General features: G+C 34.9%; 2 protein-coding genes across 3 annotated transcripts in view; both read left to right on the forward strand.

Annotated features, from left to right (window-relative positions):
- Window positions 1-2,548, forward strand: part of pdia5 (protein disulfide isomerase family A, member 5) — an 88,916-nt gene extending 86,368 nt beyond the window's left edge. Inside the window, exon 17 of the mRNA XM_056465658.1 lies at window positions 541-2,548. Within this exon, the coding sequence (XP_056321633.1) occupies window positions 541-621 (81 nt within the window). The 3' untranslated portion in view covers window positions 622-2,548. The remainder of the gene's footprint in view (window positions 1-540) is intronic.
- Window positions 2,549-11,916: 9,368 nt separating this feature from the next.
- The window catches only part of sec22a (SEC22 homolog A, vesicle trafficking protein), an 11,659-nt gene continuing 1,897 nt past the window's right edge, over window positions 11,917-21,678 (forward strand). The window contains exons 1-6 of one of the 2 annotated variants that reach the window (XM_056465996.1): window positions 11,917-12,034; window positions 12,486-12,690; window positions 17,303-17,466; window positions 19,405-19,584; window positions 19,752-19,870; window positions 20,250-20,315. In XM_056465996.1, the coding sequence (XP_056321971.1) occupies window positions 12,509-12,690; window positions 17,303-17,466; window positions 19,405-19,584; window positions 19,752-19,870; window positions 20,250-20,315 (711 nt within the window). In that variant the 5' untranslated portion in view covers window positions 11,917-12,034; window positions 12,486-12,508. The remainder of the gene's footprint in view (window positions 12,035-12,485; window positions 12,691-17,302; window positions 17,467-19,404; window positions 19,585-19,751; window positions 19,871-20,249; window positions 20,316-21,678) is intronic. The other variant, XM_056465997.1, reaches the window with a different exon arrangement.

Raw genomic sequence — 21,678 nt, forward strand, 5'->3', positions numbered from 1 at the left:
CAACTACAGTTTAAAATATATCGAAGTGGACCACCCCTTTAATACATTCACATAGTTTGAAATTCTAATAATTGGATCATGATTGAGATATTTTTGGTTATAATTCAAGTTTGATTACGTTTTTTTAATTATTATTTAATATATTTGTTTTTAATATCTAGTTATTTTTATATTATCCTAGATCAAAATTACTTTACTAAGCAAACATGGTCATATCCTGTCGCATTATCCTTTGCCTGTAATAATCTCACATGTGTTTCTAGTGTTACCATTAATGGAATGATTTACAGATGTGGTTACTTTACTAAATTTATCCTTGTGAATTTTTGAGATGTATTGATTTCCTACATCAACTCAAAAACACCTTGAGACCAAAAAAATTATGTCTCAAAAAAGCTTTAACATATTTTGTTTACAACTGCCTCTTGATTTGACACTAAAATGTTTGTCATACATTTCATGCATCCCTTTTTTTATGGGATGAAAATATTTTTAAATTAGTGTTGTTTTTTCTCATTGTGAACTCTGCTATATCTACAGGAAGCTGGCTTTACTGGTTTCATGAGGAATCTCAGGGGCCGAGACCAAGAAAAAGTGGGCAAGCGGAAAGAGGAGCTCTAATAGGGTGGGCGTGGTTCCTGACGGTGGGAGGAGCCTATCATTGCACTGTGACTTGGGCAGGGAAATCCCAGCACTGATGCCACAGACTTGAAACCTCAGCTAAAAAGGCTATTTTTTATACAGCTGTGCCCTTATGTTTGTAATACCAATGTAAAACCATCAGACCACTTCAGTTTAGCTTTTTGTTTAGTTTTTTTATTTGATTTTCTTTATATTTAGTGAAATTGTTTTTCCAAATACTGTGACTTCAGTTACTGAAATCCACACGTGAAATCTATGCAACACTGGACCCTCACTCGCCAGGGTCCCGTACGTGTGATGGAAGGCTGGTGTTTAATGGGGAAAACCAGTTATCGCCAGGATACATCGCCATCACTATCATTCCAGTGGGGAGGAATAATGTGTACAATCGTATCTGCAAATATTTTTGTTAAAAAAAAAAAGAAAAGAAAACAGAAAAAAGGGAGAAAATGCCGTATGACATCATGGTTTTGGGAGACAAAAAAGGCGGAGAAATTTGTTGTAGCTGAACTTTGTGGCCTTAAATGTTTGAATAACTGTCGTTCAAATATTTTAATATTTTCAATACAATACTAGGGCCAAAATGCAAGAGCAAATATAAGGACATGTATTCAAGCAAGTATTTTTCCTCATGTTTTATTGTCGGTTGTGACAAAATAAAATGAAAAGAAAAAAAGGAAATGCCAAAAAAAAAAAAATCAAAGATCAAAATAATGTTTCCAAATTAATTCTGAAAGTTTAATTCATGACTATTGTAATTCTGGGCCCATCACGTTCTGTTGTAATTGCTTATTTTAAAAAGTCTAGTCTGGTTTAATTGTCTAGTCTTGGTTATGTAGTCTGATTCGCGAATACACACAGACATTTCCTCTTCTAAGCATGGGAATGATACAGTAGGAGATGATGATGGAAACCGTAGATAATAATGGGAGCTAGTTTGCTCTAGGCATGTTGAGTGATGCTCATTTAACGCGTCTAGCTGGTTTAAACAGTGTAGCACAGGAGGATCTGTTTTACTAGCTCTCTGCCAGATGTTGGCACTTGAAGAGATACCACAACCCTAACCAATATATCTGTGGCGACTGCACTATTGTGTGTATGTGTGTAAAACTCCCTGCTCTAGGCAGTATACATATTTAATGGTCTTGTAGCTGAACTTTTGTTGTATAATTCAGAAGGTTGGTTCGTTTCATTATGAATAAGGTTCTCAGGGATAACGAAACACAATTGAAGAGCCCTAGCGCTCGTTGTAATTTGCAATCCTGTTGGGTGTTCTTTATTCACATCGCCGAATTATGAATTGTTTACATGTGTCTTTAGGAGACGGAACACGTTTAAAATAAAAAAATTAATAATAAAAATCATTGAACAGGAATTCAGTTTACATTTCCTTGCCAAATTTGCGGCAAGAAGTATTGAATAAAATATGAGCCAAGGAACGCTGATGCATAGATGTCAATTTTATGCAAGATAATGGCTTCAAGTTCAGAATACAGGCTGTAAGGGTAAAGTGTGATTACATGCCGAGTCTGTAGCCGAGCGCAAAAGGAGCCTAATGAGGGGAAGGGGTACAGATAGCTTGTCAGAATATGTTTGGTAATGGTCCAAAACGGCTGATACAATGAATGAATGAACGCTTGCTACGTGCCACTGCTGTCCAGACATGGTTCGTTTGAGCATTGACACTTATATCAATATTTGGATGGTCAGGAGCCTTTGCTGGGCTCCTTTGAGTTAGTTTCTTGTAGAAAAGTCTGCTTTGTCTTATCCCAAAGGTCTGTGGAATGTTGGAGCTACGCAATGCCAAGAAGTCACTGTCGCCTTTATTTTCTTGTGCCCAGCCATATGTACAGTTTTGCTGCATTGATGAACACAATGCGAAATAAAAGGCATTCATTTCCAAGAACTTTGTCAAACTTATTCAAGTCATATTATGTGAATATTAATATTATTGGGTAATAATAAACATGCTACTTTTGTGAAGATTGTGTACAAATTATGTTATACAGTAGACCTAAAATGAAAGGATATCATAATATTGTTTGATTAAGAACTTATTATATAATTAAGATTTGGATTGACTACTATTCATCTTTAATTCTAGAGCATTTTTTGTAATGTAGATTGTGTCAAAGCAGACTAAAAGTAAGCAATCACAGAGCATCAAATAATTGCCAGAAAATATTAGTACGCTCCCATTAATTAACGGTCCCAAAACAAGGTTTTTGATATGATGCATCAGAAGAGTCATTTTTGCTTTTTCAAAAAAAAGGTTGTTTATTTTGCACAGACAAGCAACAAAAAAATGAACTCAAATACTCAAAGCATTAAATAATACTGATATGGTTCAAATAAACCTATTCAACTGAAATATAAGTCCTATCAAAAAGCTAATTTAAGCAAATAAATTTTAATAAATACATAAATATAAACTGTAGATTTTCTTAAATTCCCTGAAAGTGGGGTGACAATTGAAATATGCTAATAAGCGTAATGAACGGAGATTTATTTTTTTACTGTATTCTTATTACATTTTTGAGGAATGCAGTAATGTAACGAATAACATTTTAAATTTGTGTAATCTGATTACAGTTACTAAAGTCAAGGTAGTTGCGTGACTTGCGTTACAAGTATAGTTTTTGTAAGAAAAAAAATGCTTCTTTTAAGTCATGTTTTCCACTGCAACGTCAGTTAATAAGCATGTTCTTTTAAATAGCTGGAGAATGCGAGAGCTGTCGAGAGTGGTTGCTTCTTCAAATAGAAATAGAGACATTACTTTGATTTTATTGAGCGTAAAAACTAAAATATTGCTGTGAAATGCAGTCTAGTATGTCTCTAAAGAACGTTCGACTGCTTTTAACTCGACCAGCAGCTTGTTCAAGCACTTGAATAGAAAAATATTCTACTACAATACTCATAAACACGGCTGCCCAACAGGCTAAATTAAAAAACAATTGTGCAGGATCGGGAGTGAAGGTATCTTCTGAATGTGAAGACAAGTGTAGCTGTTTATAGGGCTGTTTGCATATCGCGTCTTTTGAGTGCGGACGCATATATTGGGAGCGCATATTGCGCGCACTAGCATTTCCCAGGCATCGCGTGACAACAACTCACAGATCAGCTTCATACTTTAGAATATGTACATTTAGGTAGACTAATTACCTCTGACAAACACAGATCACACAGGTATCCAGTTAAAAAAAACAAAACAAAGACAAACAGGTTTGGAACAAGTGAATGATGAGAGTATTTTAAGTTTTGGGCGAACTCTTTAAGTCTATTGAATATGTCAAGCTGCTGTGATCACCCCATTGTAATGTTTTGGAGTAAATATTAAATTACTGAAAGAGCTTCAGTATATTTTGTATTTTTATACCGTAGGTAGATTTTACATGTTTTAAAAGTAACTTCAAAGTAAAGTAATTAGTAATCTGATTACTTTTAACAGTAATAAGTAATGTAATCAGATTACAATTTTCCAGTAGTAATAAGTAATTTGTAATCAATTAATTTTTTAAGTAACTTACCCAACACTGATTGTAGATGTCACTACTTTTCATAAGTAGTTAAATGTTAGACTTCCCCTGTTGTCATTTAGCACCTATGGTGTCATGGTGCCTACAACAGATAAACTGTCTGATGAAACTGAGAAAACAAGCACTTCTCTCTGTGTGTGTGCTGTTTCTGGGTAACTGCTTATCAAACTTTTATTTCAGGGTTTTTTTTTTTTTTTCATTTAGGAAATTCTTCCAGGACAAATTCTGTCCTTATCCGAAACGAGCTACGGCCTTTGCCATTACAGCACACAGGAACCCTTGTAAGAGGCATAAGCCGTTTGCCAGATTGGAAACTCAAGGGATGAGTCACTTTTGGACATTTAAACTGCTGCCCGCAGAGAAACACCTGCTAGTGAAATGCATGTGTTGTCAAGTGCAATATGTGACTGTTTAATGGTTTGGAGAGAAGGATGGTTCCATCAAAATTACATGGAGGAAGCTTCTGAGGGTGCAGTCGATTGCTTTTGCCTGGATGCACCCCTAACGTCAAACCAGGGGTAAAAAGAGGACAAGAAAGTGCCAGCTTGAATGAAAGTAAAGAAAAAGAAGATCTATACAAATGATGCTGTGCACTAAATAGCACATTTTACTTTCAGCTCTGAACTTGGGTGATGCCAGGAGTTAATAAAGTGTGTCCAATCTCACTGACCTTAAGTATCCAGAATAAGGTGAGCTGTCATAATGCAGACATGGGCTGTCAAACACCACTCTTATTCGCCAGGAAACTGTTGCCAATGAGATTGAATGCAGGCCAATAATTTTGCATCTGTCAAATATAAGCACATAGCAACTTCATAAGGATTACGGCACAAAATAGTTGCTATTGACATGCTTTTTTTGTTACCAGAAATAAAAAAGCCATTTCAAAATCTACTTAAAAAAACACAATGCATTGCAATGTAACTTAAAATAAAGTAAAATAATTATTTAATTTATTTTAATAGCTTTAAAAAAATCCAATGTGTTACAGAGGCCACCTCAGATAACACATTTTCGCAACAGTCTTGGATGCAATATTTGTGCATCATCACTCACACTTATCATTAACAACTGCTTGTTTCAAGCCGAGGAATGTAAGGTGTTTACACTTGGCCTGTCACAGTAAGTAAATGTCCTATTATGTAAATGTCCAATTACAAACCTTGACTTTAAAGTTATTTGTGAATTGGTAAATATATATTGCATCAGCAAAAATGATTGAGGTCATCTCAAAGTATTGCATGATAAGTCAATATATTGATATTGATATTGTGACAGGGCTAGTTTACACAATACAATTCTTTACTAAGATTTTTTTAATGCAGTTTGTTCATTGTTTACACAACAACAAATACATTTTGGGAGCCTTTTGAAGTTTCACTGTGCAAGCATTTCTTCAAAAGAAAACAACCACATTATTGTCTCTGAGTAAGCTAATTGTTTAAAGGGTGACATTATGCGTTTGCACAGTATGTGTTCACAATAATCTGTTAACAACCAAGATTAAATTTCACATTTTGCACCAGCCTAAATACTTGACTGCACTTGTGCACACTTTTTATTATCCGGACATACTGTACCAGTCTAAAAATGCAAGTGTTCGTAGAGCTTTATATTGATTCTGCATACTTTGCATTTGAAAACAGTTGAAACTTTAATTTTTGTGGTGCCTCTAATTAGGTTATAAAAGCAGATGCAAATGATGTATAAAATACATAATCTTAATTTGTACTTATAAAATGGCCAACCTTTATTTTTACTACCAAGATATATATCTAGTAAACTGAACAAATAGTGGAATGTTTTCCTGAACTTCTGTTTTTCAGGCAAATGAGTTCCTGTACATGATGTTTAATGGCATACACTTAGCTTCGGATTCTGTTTTAAAGTGACTTGGTGTGCATTAGGAGCATTGTGTTCTAGAGTTTTAAAGGCTTAGGACAGTCTTATGCACTTATTCCCTGCTGTGTGCAGCTCTCAAGTGTCCAAGACCACAAATGTGGGTATTTGGATGGATGTCATGGGCACTTGCGCTCGTGCAGATTTAATGGCCACTGCATGCATCCGTCTGTTAAGTCCAGAAGACCACAAAGTATGCTGTTCATCATTTAGGTTTTAGACATATTACAGCAATTCTGTAAGTTTCACTTTCAGTGAAATGTTGCCAAAATGATCCCCATTCAAACTATTGAACTGCTGGAATAGTGTAATATTACTGTATTGCATCTACGAAAGTGTACTTTGTAAAAGTTATTCTGTTATCTATTTTCATTCTACTTGCCCAACAAAGGGCACATATTTTCTTTCTGAATAAATCAATGTGTTTAAAAATAGTCAGTTGAGCGAATGATTCCATGCTCATTCTAAAGAAAGTCATTCATTTTACTCCTGAATGGCTATGTTTGCATGGGCTCCTTAAGATTTAGTCGCAATTAGATCATTCCGATTGAATCTGAAGGTAGTGTAAAATGAATGGTTAATAAGGGTTGATGTCCCTTTTTATATATAGTATAACAACCTTCAAGACGGATATGATCTTCTGGCATGCTCACATTGCACAAATATAGAGTTTCTCAAAAAGTGTTAATGTAAGGAATTGTTATTATTAATTGTATTATTATTCCCAGTGTTTCGATGTGTAGTACTGGAGACTAAAACACATCCCAATTGTATCCATATAAAGTTTTGTATTTAAAGCCGGTTCCTTGCATCATTTTGCATCATTGCACAATTTTTAGTTTCAATTTACAATCCATTTAAGTTTTTACATCTCCTCTTATTCAGATTAGAAAGCGTTTAAACTAGGGAAGCTCTGATCAGGATTTTTGCAGCCGATACTGAGTACCGATACCTTGTCATGGTGATCGGCCGATACTCAGCCAATACCGAGTACCGATTCTGATGCTTTAATGCTTCAAGCAAATGCACATTTTCCCTCTAAGTATGATACTTAAGTGGACATCTCCCCTTATCTAAGAGAATAAATGAAGGCTGCTGCATATAATCCCTTAAGCATGTCTCCTTTAACCATTTAGGTGTAAACATGTCATGGTTAGAAACAGCTTTACAGAACATAATAGATAGAACAGATTAAAAAAATTATTTAAAATAAAATGCAAGTTGGAAACATTGATGAAAGAAGAATTCGACATGTCTCAATCAAGAAAAAGTTTGGAGAGCATATTTGATGCATAAGAAGTTCAAATGCAAACCTATAAATCTATCACATACTTAAAGGAAATAGTTCTACAAACTACTGTTTATTGCAATGAGTAAATTACAAGAAGTTACATTATTAAATATTCATGTAAAAAAAAAAGTTTTTTTTTATTTATCTTATATTTCCAGCCAGATTTTAGTGAACTTGCAATATTGTCAAATACACAGAAGAGTTCTTATAAGTAAAAAGGCCTAAATACATGCAGTAGGTGCCGTAGCATCGTTCTGAGCATCCCTAGTTTAAACCTCCTCTTATGTCCCTTTTGTCCTGACTGAGTTATCGATCAGATTATTTGAATGCATTAAAATGTAATGTGTGTATTTATGTAGTGCATTTCAAGAGTTCCCACTTAGATATGCTTGGCGTTTAAAGCAGGTTTGGCATGCTGTCCTGGGAGAGAACCCTGAGCTTGGAGATATTTGAGCCCAGGGCTCCCACCCAGTCAATAAGCATATCAGGAGATCCGAGATCAGGTAGGTCTCGAGAGCTCCTCCTTTAGAAAAGGGAGGAAAACGAGGAGATGGGGTGGAAGGGGGGATTCTTCCAAATGAAGATAGAGCAGTAGGAAGAAAATTATCCATTTATAGTAAACTAGTATCACTCTGATTGGATTATTACTGTAATCTGTATTACTGTATTACTTAAAATGTAAGTTCTGTTTCAGCAAATCAGTTTAAAATAAATGAATGTCTACCGGTGTACCACCTACTGGTCTAAAAATGTAAACTACAGAGAGAAATCCTCCAGAAATCTCCATCACTCTCCATCTCTCCTCCAGTGCAATGAATCGATACTACACGTACATTCATTTCCTACTCATAATTCAATTTTTGATACTGTGAATCTAAAGCCTGATGCATTATTTAGTCAATATTCGACTTCTCTGTAAATTGTCCCTCCAGTCCTGTTCCAAAGCATTGTTTCACCTACCGGAATTATCAGTAAGTCTTTTCGGCTTGTGCAGACAAAACGAATAGCCTGTGGAAATATTCGATAACAGCCGTCACCAGGACAAATCTCTCAGTAACAGAAGTCAATGGCATAAATACACCCCTATTATCTTTACTGGAGGAATAAAGATTTCCCTCCACCCTCGCTCTGAAAGCAATAATCAAAATGATGTGCACCACTTGCCAAGAAATCCATACAAACTCATTCTCCCCTTGTTTCATAGATATGGCAGTAAAAGTAAAAAAAAAAACATGTTTTCTTAGAAGCAGGAGTAGTGGAAGAAGAAAACGACACTTTTGAGCTGTAATTGGGTTAGATATGGGGAAAAAAGACTCCCAGAAGGTGTGAGTTTAGCATCCCTTGAATTAATAATAATTCTGCTGTTTTTTTTTTTAAATCATCCATAAAATTAATATTACAGAGACCTACCGGATCACAGGGGTGCTTTATGGACAAATGAGCATGTGACGGGAGGCAGTGTTTCCTAGAATGATGTCTATATCCGCTTTACACAGCCCTCCGAGGTTGATCTTTTACTCCTTTATATGTTACTGAAGTGTTTTCAGTGTACAGCCGATGCTATAGTCGGCCCACTCCACCACTGTCAGTATGAGTGACAACATCTTCATGTGTCACCCTGACACTCCTGCACTAAACACATAGCTTTAGACTACCAGCTATTCATCAAGCTGTCCGTGTAGAGAACATCAGTTTTCAGTGCATAGCTCAATAGCTCACGCAGCATGCTGTGAAGTGGATGTTTCCAGGAGGTCACTTTAGACTGAAAAGCTCACGGTTTTATCTTTGTAAAGATGTGGAATTTAGAAGAGTGAGCGATGGATCAATTTAAACGATTTACATCTAAGATCATGGCAGAGCTATACACGAATGCAAGTCTAATTTCATGGTTTATGTGCTTAAACAAACTGGGATATTAATTTTAGACTCAAAGCAGATGCTGACACATTGAAAGGTGGATGATGTAAAGTGGATGTGAAGAATTATATGATAAATCACTGAATTGCATTAAATTATTGTTTCTGCTCTCTGTTTTGACATGCTATCCAAATTAACAGTTAATATGTGATTTACTCTAAGAATGAATATTTGTTTGACACTGAAAGAAATAGGTTTATTTATTATTTCCTTAGGGCAGCACAGTGGCGCAGTGGGTTGTGGTGTTGCCTCACAGCAAGAAGGTCGCCGGTTCCAGCCTTCGAGTTGGCATTTCTGTGTGGAGTTTGCATGTTCTCCCCGTGTTCACGTGGGTTTCTCCAGTTGCTCTTGTTTCCCCCACAGTCCAAAGACATGTGCTATAGGTGAATTAAATCAGCTAAATTGTCCCCAGTGTATGTGTGTGAATGGGAGTGTATGGGTGTTTTCCAGTAATGGGTTGCAGCTGGAAGGGCATCCGCAGCATAAAACATACAGTATGCTGTATAAACTGGTGGTTCATTCCGCTGTGGCGATCCCAGATTAATATGGACTAAGTCGAAAAGAAAATGTATGAATGATTATTACATTAACTATAACTGTTTATTTCCTAATTGGGGATTAAAGTTTGGTTTAAATGTTGAAAAATCATAGGCAAATTACAAAAATCAGTCATGTCTGTGCATGCATAACACCTTCCTTTAACACCTTTAGTACTTTTTAACACAAATTTGGTGACATTAAACAGTTAGTTTTCTATGGGAACAATATAATTAGCTTATAAAAATAGTTTCGAATATTCTTTATCAAATATTATTTTTTATTTAATAAGGCTAAAATACTGCTAGCTTAAAAGTACTGCTAGCTAAAGTATTTATTTTTACAGGTTTTGAAATTGCTTGAAAATAGTTTTATGTTGAAATTTGTAAGCCATTTGTGTGCACATTTCTAAAAACTATTTTACATAGAAATTGTTGTCATATTAAATTTCCCAAGATCAATAAATAGTTCACACAGTGACCTGTTTGTTTGCGTCCACTTTCAGTGACCCTTTTTAAAATAATTTTTATTGCATGAACTGACAATACAAGAATATCGGAAGTCCAAGGGATCACAGACTAATCTTAAAAAAGGTCAATAATTTACATTGTCATAAACACTATAATCACATACAAATAACATACCATTAGAAATAAATGGAAAAAAGTCGCCACAGCGGAATAAACCACCAATTTATCCAGCATATGTTTTACACAGCGGCAACCCATCACTGGGAAACATCCATACACACTTATTCACACACATACACTATGCACAATTTAGCTTATCCAATTCAACTGTAGCACATGTCTTTGGAATGTGGGGGAAACCAGAGCACCTGGTGGAAACCCACGTGAACACACAGAAATGCCAACTGACCCAGCCGAGGCTCAAACCAGCAACCTTCTTGCTGTTAGGTGATTGTGCTACCCACTGCGCCACCATGACGCCTGTTATAATATAAATATACAAATATATAGTATAACCATACGGAAAGCAACTAAAATTGAGGATCTTCTTTAAATATCTATAATATTTCAGGAATCTTAGGGTTTTTTTTTTTATTCTTAATAAGATGAAGTGATTTTGAAGAGAGATGAAGGAAGTTAAATTCTATTCTAAAATGAGCAAAGGATGGGTAATTAATTGCGAACTTCTGTTTGTGAATGAAAAATTTGCCATATAAGATTAATATAAGATTATTTAATATATATAAGAAATAATATAAGAAAATTATAATGGGTTCCAGGGGTTTACCTTTTGGGTTATTATAATAAAAAAATAATGTCTTTTAGACTAAAGCAATTCACAGCATTGGCAGAATCAAATATATGTAAACATATGTACTAATGCCTCCTCTGCTTGTTTGCAGAAAGAAAAGGAGCTATCAATGTCCAAAAAATTTGAATTTACTGGATACATTTTATGTAAAATAAAAAAAAAAAAAAAAATATATATATATATATATATATATATATATATATATATATATATATATATATATATATATATATATATATATATATATATAGCCTTGTTGTACATGCAATATTTCCCAGGTAAAAGCAAGGTTCTATCCCAGTCTATATCCTTAACCAAAGACCTCCACTAAAACTTTTCTCTAGAAGACATTTTCCTTTTAAATTGAAACGCACAAATCCATTGTTGCATTTCTTATCTAAAAGACTAACACCTTCTAATAGCAAAGGAGAATGAATATCCACTGAGCTCCTTGGGTTAAATACACAGTGACTTTTAATTAGTGGAACTAAAACAGGTGATATTGCTTTAACCACTGGGAAAATGTGGCATGTTATAAATTGTTCATATGTGAATATTTCCTGCATCATCAAACAAGCAAAGGATATAATCAATATTATTTTAAAAGCACCTTTGGAAAAAATAATGATTTGTTTCTGATTGTAATATCTCGGTTATTCCATAAGGAAAATCGGTGGATTACAGTGGTCCACAATTAATCCTTTACCTCACAACGACCGCCACAGAGCCAAATGTTTTCCGAAAAGATACGAAGTGAAACCGGACTGCGCCGAAGTTTTCACGAGTTTAGCCGAACCTCTGTCGTACGTAAGCAAAAACCTTCCGCTATGAGATCTGCAGGAAGAGCTCAACGATCAAGATAGTATATCAGCAAAATAACTTAAAAGGATTATAATGTCTTAATATGTTTTAAATCGGCTCATGTCGGTAGGTATGTACACCGAACGACTGTCATAATGCATGCAATAAGCGTCGTTTAGTGTCACGCTAAGTATCTTGCTATGGTAGCAGTACAACCATATAACGCTACTGCACATCATTGTAAATCAGTGCGATGAATAGTTTTAAAAAATTGCTTTAACTTAGGATATTAAAAGCCTGTATTATTATTAGATATGTGATTCTGTGGCGCATAAGACAATCAGCCGACGTGATATGATGACAATATGTCAGCAAACGTGCTAATATTATTAGCTTAGCACAGTGTGCAGCAGATGTCATGAGTCCACGTACATAGAGCTGAATGGTTTTATAGAATTCGTAAAGTATGTCTGTATATTATTTATGTTGATTTATTTGGATTATTCTAGCTATCAGAAAACAGAGAGGGAGCAAATGGGCCATTATATGTATTGAATGCCCTAAATGTCTTGTTCTTCCAGGTGTCAACTGAGCATTCTGTAAGATGTCTATGGTCCTGTTTGCCTCAGTGGTGAGAGTGAGGGACGGTTTGCCTCTCTCAGCCTCCACAGATTATGAACTGGATAAAGGAATTCAGGAGACAAAGAAACATCTCAAGGTTCTGTCCAAAAAACTCAGCCAGTTTCCTGACCGCTGCTCACTCAGATCTGGACTATACAATATCAAGTGAGTTTTCAATGTAATGGCAATGAGGGTGCGTGTAAAACTGAGGACTTTGTTATTGAGGTAAAGTTGGTTTTATATTCACACATTCAGAATTTAACCCTCTTAATAAAATGTAATAAATTCTTAGCAAATTAGCAGCCAATGACTATCAAAGTACAAAATTGTTTACAGTCAATTAAATAGTACTAATGTTGATTTGAAGTCATATTTTTAAGTGATTTCATTTTCCTTAAGCTTAGTCCCTATATTCATCAGGTGTCGCCACAGAGGAATGAACCACCCACTTATTCAGCATATGTTTTACACAGCCGATGCCCTTCCAACTGCAGCCCAGTACTAGGAAACACCCATATTTAGCTTCTTAGCACCAATTTAGCTTCTTCAATTCACCTATAGCGCATGTCTTTGGACTGTGGGGGGAAACCGGAGTGCTCGGAGGAAACCCACGCGAAGTCATGCATGCAATTTCAGACTGAATATTCAAACTTACATTGTAAACAATATAGAGATAAGTGTGTTTATCAGCTTTTTTGCTACAGTTACAAATATAATGTGTTGTGCTCATAACAGTACATCATAATAATTAACCTGTATTAGCCTATTTTGATTCTGCTTTACTATTTTATTGAACGCGAAAGTCTGAATGCGTGTATATAAAACCAACTTTACCGCAAAGGCTTTGTGATACCATATTTACACCATAGATGTCCAGTGTGAAAACCAACTGTGGTGTTTGCACTGGAAAAACATACTTTAAATGGACTGTTCACCCAAAAATGAAAATCATTTACTCTTCCACTTGTTCCAAACCTGTTTGAGTGTCTTTCTTTTGTCAAACACAAAATAAGATATTTTGAAAAATCCAGCAGCCATTAACTTCCTTTTTTTGTTCCTAGTATTAATGTCAATGGTTGAGTTTTCAAGATTCTTCAGAATATCTTGTTTTGTGTTTAGACATTCAGAACCACTTGAGTGTATGAAAATGTTGAGGAAATTGTAATTTTACCGTGTACCATCCCTTTAAGGAATTCTTGAATTTTTGATGTGATAATAGGGCAGCGATTTACCCTACGTTAAGTAAATGGACTCTATGCATGCCTACTGCTTATGTATTTCTAAAATCACAGTGCTGCATGAGCTTCCAATTTATTTGAGTATTTTTCCTTTATTTGAGTATTTGAGACTCTTTCAGCTAAATTTCAGAATCAGAATCAGAATCGGTTTTATTGCCAAGTGTGCTTCACACACACAAGGAATTTGTTTTGGCTACAGAAGCTTCCAGTGTACATAAAGTGACAAGTGACAACACAAAATAATCTGAAAAAATAAAATAATAATAATAAAAAATGATGAACATTAAACAGATGCGGTTAGTGAAGAAACCTGGATGTTGAGTTGTATGTACAGATTGTTATAAATATACAGGTTATAAATATACAGGTTATCAGATCTCAAACTAATATTATAGTGTGATGTAGTTTAATAAACACATTATTAATATGCAATTCCATGCAAATGTCAACCTGGCCATGAAAAAAATAACGTTTTCACCAAAATACAGAAATCGTTTCTAAGTTTTGTGTAAGCAAGTATTTTACGGCACTTTAGAAATGCTCAAGAATGTCTCTGTCAATGTTTTCAAACTGTTATATTTGATTTACCAAAGTCACACAAGTGGCAATTTCACATCTGTCACATCCTTAAAGGAGAGGTGTCATGTCCATAACAATGTTTTCTCCTCAAAATTGCAAAAATCTTAAATAAAATAAAACCAATCATTTTTGTTCTGTAGAGAGACAACTCTTATCCTTTTGATTGTCATCATTTCTTTTAGGTTGTGCAGTTTAATTTACAGAATTTCTACAACATATGTTGTATACTGTAACTTACAGACTTTTTTGGTCACATCCATAACACATGTTTATTTTCCTCATTTAAAGTACAAAACATATTAACAGATCGATAATTTTCTGGTTCCTTAACTCTGTGGTTAGTCGTTCTGGAAAATATAAACAGAAGTTTTAATATAATGTTAACATATACTTTCTCTGTGAATTTATGTTATGAATTTTTACTGCAAATGCCACATCCATAACGCTGGAAATGCTCTAATAAATAATGTATGTAACACTGTTAGTATTTTACAAACATATTTTAGTAATTCCAAAATGTCTGTGCTGTCATTTAAAATGAATTTAATCAACACTTGGTGAATACAAAAAAACTATTTCAAACTTTTGAGGGATGGTGTATATAGCAGTGGTAGCTTGCCAAGTGTGCTGGGGTGCCATTATCCCTGGACTACACACAATAATAGTAATTATTATCATACTTAAAAAAAAAAAAAAATGTATTTAATAAACAAAAATTGCCCACAGGAGACGGGCCCATGTTAAGGTAAATCATCAGATAACATTATAATTTATCTAATCAGCATTCTCTAATCTGAGGCTATATTGATGATATTTGATCAGCATCAGAACTGTACATAAGGCAGGCATAAAACCCTGATCGGTATTAAGTACAATTTTGTGTTCATGTTTGTATCAGCATCAGACATTGGAATTAAAAATAAATCTTTTCTCAGTTATTGATCAATTATTAATTGATACTGGGATATTTGCAGAAAATTGCACAGAACAGAATGTTAGATTTTTGCACTTAAAGGAAAAGTTATTTACCCTCAATCCTGTCTTTTTCACACAAAAAAGCATATAGTTACTGACTACTGTCAAAGATCAAAATAGGGCTGCAAGATACTGTAAAAATATCAGATATGCCATGTTGTTGAGTGTTGCAATAACGATATTTCCTAAATTTAGGGTGTCCGCGGGGTCTTAAAATGTCTTAAATCTCAAAAACTAAATTTTAGGCCCTAAAAAAAATCTTAAATCTACTGAAATGTTGTGTTGTAGGTCTTAATTTTTTAATAGGTTTTAATTTTCCTTTGTTTATGTATAGCTACCCAATCTGGCCAACACCCATACTATGACCAACAATCCATCTTAATAAAACATTTAACTTTTTATTTAGAAATAGCATTTTTAACTCTATTTACCATAATGGTTTAATTACTTTCCTTACAGTAACATTTGTTTAAAAGTTCTCTATGTATTTACTGCTGAGAATACTGACCTGACCTATAGTTTTAACTATTAAATTATTATTAATACTGTATTATTAAATGTATTCAATTATATAATCTTTAGCATTTAGCCCTGTATAGGTCTAAAAATGTATAAAATGGTCTTAAAAATGTCTTTAAAAGTCTTAAATTTAACATAGTGTAACCTGCAGAAACCCTGTAAATAACATTTCTCTAGAAAAATGCTATTTCCATTAGCCATTTAATGATATTAAAATAAACAGTTAAAAGATAGTTTTCACACCTAATTAATTCTAATTCAGAGTAAAAAAAAACTGTGTCGAGGTTCAAACCTTTAGTCTTTAAAACACTATGAATGAGTGAAAACCTCAGATATTCTGACTCTGAATGGCTGTTGTCTTAAGTATTTTTTTCTATAACTTTCAAATGCCATACAGGCATGTGGAGACCCTACACACACACTACTGAGCCTTATTTTGACTTGTTTTAAGGACATCAACTTGGATTAGCCTGTAGTGTGTTTTTCCACTTCAATTTTAAGTGTGACTCCAAATCCAGACCTCCATGGGTTAATGAATATGATGTCCATATGATGTCCATTGTCCAATTTTTGTGTGATTTTTGTTGTCAGAACAAAGTATTTAATACGATTATTTCATTCAGTCAGATCTAGGATGTGTTTTTGTAGTGTTCCCTTTATTTTTTTGAGCAGTGTATATTGCATATACTATTAATTTTGCTATATATCATGCAGCCTTAGTTGAAAATAAACAGAAAATGATAGCTAGGCATGCTTTTATCCATTTTATTGCAATTTAATGATGGTAGCTGTAACGTTTAGTGGAAGAAACAAAAAAATATATAAAAAAAATTTAAATTGTTAAAATATTAGGGCGAGCAGCCCTAAACGACGGACATTTCTGATTTGGATGACCATTCCTTTAATTAAAACATCCCAGCAAAACAAATCACAGTGGGGTGCTGTGCACTGGTTGCAAACTGTTCTGATGCAAAATTAAAAGTTCTCCTTCAGCAAGGTCTAATTCAGATGCATTACACTGACGGACCCAGGGGTGACCATTTCATAGGCTGGCTGCTATTCATCACTCCACACTTCACATGCAGGCAGAAACGAGTCCGCTCTCTCTCTGGACTGACTCAGTGGATCGTTTCATCTCTCAAATAGACGTTAACATGGAGAGACACACTGACAAAGTTTCTTGTTTCCTGAGGGCGAGTTACTAAACTGTTCAGATCCAAAGCAGGTGTAAAACAGAGGGTGACGGGGGATTTTTATACACCATGGTTATTTGGATGCGAAAGTCCTTGGAATGGACTTTCATGACCTTGCCCGTCCTGTCTGGGAATGACAGATATCATGTTTTCACATGTTTTGTTGCCCAGAGCTGTCAGTGTGTCAACATAATTCGTCTTCTATATTGAATACTTAATGAAAATTGACTGTAGAAGTATGATGTAAACTGTGACATCTCTTGTTTTCCACAGCTTCACAAGCTCTCTCGGAGTTGGGTACATGATGGTTTGCACAGAGAACTATCCCAACGTCCTGGCCTTCAGCTTCTTAGATGAGCTTCAGAGAGAGTTCATCGTCACGTATGACACCAAGCGGATCAACAGTGCTTTGAGGCCTTTCTCTTTCATTGAGTTTGGTGAGTTTCTTGAGGGGATCAAGAGAGGTTTCTGACAGGCGTCTGTTTTTGCAGGAGGGGATCATATTTTTTTGTTTAGGGAGAAACAAAAAAATAATAGAAAGGTATGGGAACAATATTGTCAGCGCAGTTTTAAAATCATACAGTCTGTGCTGTGCAATTATATAAATATTAAAGCTGATTGCTTTGCATGTTTTATTGTGACATTTTGATCTTAGTAGCTCATGATAACAGTGAGTGTTTACATGAACACCAATAATCTGATTTTAATACAATTAAGACAATACTCTGATTAAGAGTCTGCCATGTAAACAGCAATTTTTGATTAATTTAATCTGATTAAGGTAATAATCGAACTAAACAGATGTAAAATTGGATGTAAAATACTGTAAAATAGGACTCTTTCAGGATTTATTTCATTTTATTCAGGTTTTTATTTCAGTCTATTAATAAAAAGGCCACCAGAACATGCAATTAATTTTTATTTTAAGTTGTAAAAATGTCTTAGCTGACAAGTGTTAATGTCTTCAAAACAAACACTTATTCACTCCAAATTATTGGATAGATAATATATGCAGTATATATCAGTTGTGTTATGTATATATGGTACAATACATAGTATATAACTTTTTATTTTTTTCAGAATTTCTGAAACTGCTGGTTTCACAGACTACAATGGAAGTCTGAGCCGTTTAAATTTTTTTATCTTAGTATGAAATATCAGTGTGTTTGTTTTGTCTCAGTTTTGGACACCTGTCTTATTTTTCTTAGGCACATTTATAAAAAAAAAAAAGTTAAATGTCCTAATTGAAATATGGCCTAATCAGAGCTCAGTCTAAGCTCTGTCTGTGAAACTAGGCCTTCATTTTTGTCAGGTTTAGAAAATCTATTCTACTAGGATTTTGTCTACCCAAATTCAAAAGCTTCCTAAATCCACATGTAGAGGTGTAAATGCAAATGTTTGGTATCATTTTAAAGAAAACTCTTTGAATTTTCATAAAACAGTGATGAAAGTTATTAAAAAAACTATATATGTTGTCTGTGTTATAATAAACCCATCCAAAAAGTTTTTGTTAACTCAAATTTGAAAGTGTACCTTTCAGGTTCTGTGTGGTCTACAGTAGGTTGCTGTAATTAATTTTGTTGGTTCCTGCACATGTCAGTAATCATAGAAAAAAAGATGTCTCTATCATAATCTATGCAAAAGTTATCCTATTCCAACTGATGAGAGAACGGAACCACGTATGGGGGTATTGGGCCAGTACGGACCTTTAAAATTTAAAGAATGCAGAAGTAAATGACGTCAAGGACCCGGTACCAGGTATGCAGAGTTTAGTAATTTACTTCAATTAATAAAAAAATTAAAAGTATATAATATAACTAGCACTTCGGCCTCTTCTGTCTGAATTTATTTGTTTGATTTGATAAATTTGTGCATGTCTAATGCTAAACAGCCTTGATAGTTATTCATTAAACTAATTGAAACCGCTAAGTCATGAGTTTAGCAGAATGAAAAGTTTCTACCTATAAGAGTCAGGAAAGCTTAACACTTTCTTGCCCCTAGTTTGGTGTTAATTATTTTATCACATCCAATACAGACTCTTTTACTTGGCACTGAAAAGTATTTGCAGTAATTAGTTCCACTTATATTAGTTCCACACGAACAGTTTCACCAACCTTGAGCGTTAGTCGATCTCTAAAAGAGCATGATGAGTTTGAGTAAACATTAATAGAGTTGCACCTTTTGTTGAACATTTAAATGTAGTCATTTATGAGCCTTATTTGGCTAGGGATCATTGGATTTATCTAAATAACTACTTTGACTGCAGACCCTCTATTTAACTTGGTATGAAATCCATTAAAGCTATTTGTAACATACAGACCCACGTTGTGATGCCCAGCTTTGATTTAGTGTGCCGTTTCTATGGTTTTTGACAGATAACTTCATTCGGAAAACCAAGCTGCGTTACAACAGCCCACGTTCGCTCTCTACCAAGATTAATCTGGCCGACATGCAGACCGAGATCAAGCTCCGGCCTCCTTATCAGCTCTCGGAGGAGGACATTGGATCAATCAACGGCTTCTCACAACACAAGGAGTCTAAATATAAAGGCATAGGTAAGGAACACGACACACATACTTCCTTTTGTTCTCAAGAAGGAAGTACAGAGCAGCCCCAGCATCATGCCAGAAAGTTTTGATCAGCAGGTTTCCTTCTGCAGGCTTTTAAAATAGAGTTATTTTGCCACCGTTTGACAGATTCTGTGCTTGATTTATTCTTGCAGCTCCTAATCAAATGTTGGAGGCCGTCACCCTGTCGGGTATCGTCGCCTGTGTCCTAAGCATCCTGTGTGGCGCTCTTAATTTACTGCGGGGAGTCCATGCGATTGAAAGTGTATTGCAGGTAAGTTACAGTAAATCATGCATTAATAGAAATGCTGCGGCTTCGTTTTTAAGCTTTGTGTCTTTTATTGATGAACGCATTGGACTCGACATTATTCTTGAATGCATAAGTGCCGTTGTAATAAAATAAATCTCAACTAATGGATGGTAACAGTACACTTGAATAATTTGTCCGAGTTTGCATTTAGATGTAATTTGATTTTTTTCCTCTTCCATAAACAGAACAGTTTTTGCTTGGCTTTGAATATTGTGCTGATAAGTGAGCCCTCGAGTCCTGACACTTAATTCATCCTCTGTTTTAGCACATGGCTTCCTGGTGTAATTTGTTCCATATTTAACGCAGCAACCCTGTCTTTTCTCTTTTTCTGCTTCATCTGCAGAACGACGATGAAGATTTTAATTACGTAATTGCTTTTTTCCTTGGAACCGCAGCATGTTTGTATCAGGTAAGTGACGGCGGTCGGAGCGTGAGTTACTGTCGGCCTGCCAGGCTTTATTTCCTATGCTCGCCATTTCAGCCTGACCAACTAATGCTAATATATCACACTTTTTTCTCAATGTCATCTAAAAGAGCAGATTCTGAAAATTAGGCAAAATCTTTCCTATTAACTTGCATCAAATCTGGCATTGTGGATGCTTTTTTAGAATAAGAAGCATTCAATCACATATTAAAAGACTCCATTAAAGTAGGTAGTTCACCCAAAAATGACCTTTTACCTCAACATTTACTCGTCCTCATGTGGTTTTAAAATTGAATGGGTTTCTTTCTTCTTTTCAACACTTTCATTCATTCAGTCATTTTCCTTCGGCTTAGTCCTTTTATTCATCAGGGGTCGCCACAGTGGAATGAACCGCCAATTTATCCAGCATATGTTTTACACGGCGGATGCCTTTCCAGCTGCAACCCAGTACTGGAAAACACCCATACTCTCTCATCCACACACATACACTACAGCCAATTTAGTTTATTCAATTCATCTGTACTGCATGTCTTTGGACTTTGGGGGAAATCAGAGCACCTGGAGGAAACCCATGCGAACACGGGGAGAACATGCAAACTCCAGACAGATATGCCAACTGACCCAGGCCGGACTCGAACCAGCAACCTTCTAGCTGTGAGGCAACAGCACCAACCACTCTTTTCAACAAAAAAAAGATATTTTGAAATGCTAGTTGCTGGGACTATATAATAACTTCTTTTGTGTTTAACTGTAGTGTGAAACTCAAACAGGTTTTGATCAAATGAAGGATGAGTAAATGATCACAGATGTCTTAAGAAAACAGAATCACACTTGTACACAATTCGGTCAAAAGTGACCGAAGACCACAAATGTGACTTTTCACCATTAAAAACAATGGGATTTTTACAATAATTATTATTTAAAAGGTTTTTTAATTAGTGCAGTATTTCTAATTAGAATAGAGGCTCTCTCGTTCAAATACAATTTTAAGGAGGCAGATTAGCACCATCTGGTTAAAAAAAGAAATCCCCTCACTGTTGTATACTTTTTCAGCTTTGTGGCGGATTTCTAGATTGTACACATACAAATTCTCATAAATGTAGTTTTTTTTATTCGTTTCTTATGGTCCGTCATCTTTGACCAAAATAATACAAATGTGACTTTTTTTATACCCACTTTGCCTGCTTGAATTTAGCCTCCAACTTTATATATACGCATTGCAAAAACTTAGTTTTGTACAATTCCGATTAATCTGTAATTTTCAAAAATTAAAAAACAACATTTTCCGAAGAGACCCAGAGGTTTAAGGATCACAGCACAGCCCCAAAATAGTAACAATTAACTGGTA

The sequence above is a fragment of the Danio aesculapii genome, chromosome 9 (assembly GCF_903798145.1).
Source record: "Danio aesculapii chromosome 9, fDanAes4.1, whole genome shotgun sequence".
Lineage (NCBI taxonomy): Eukaryota > Metazoa > Chordata > Actinopteri > Cypriniformes > Danionidae > Danio > Danio aesculapii.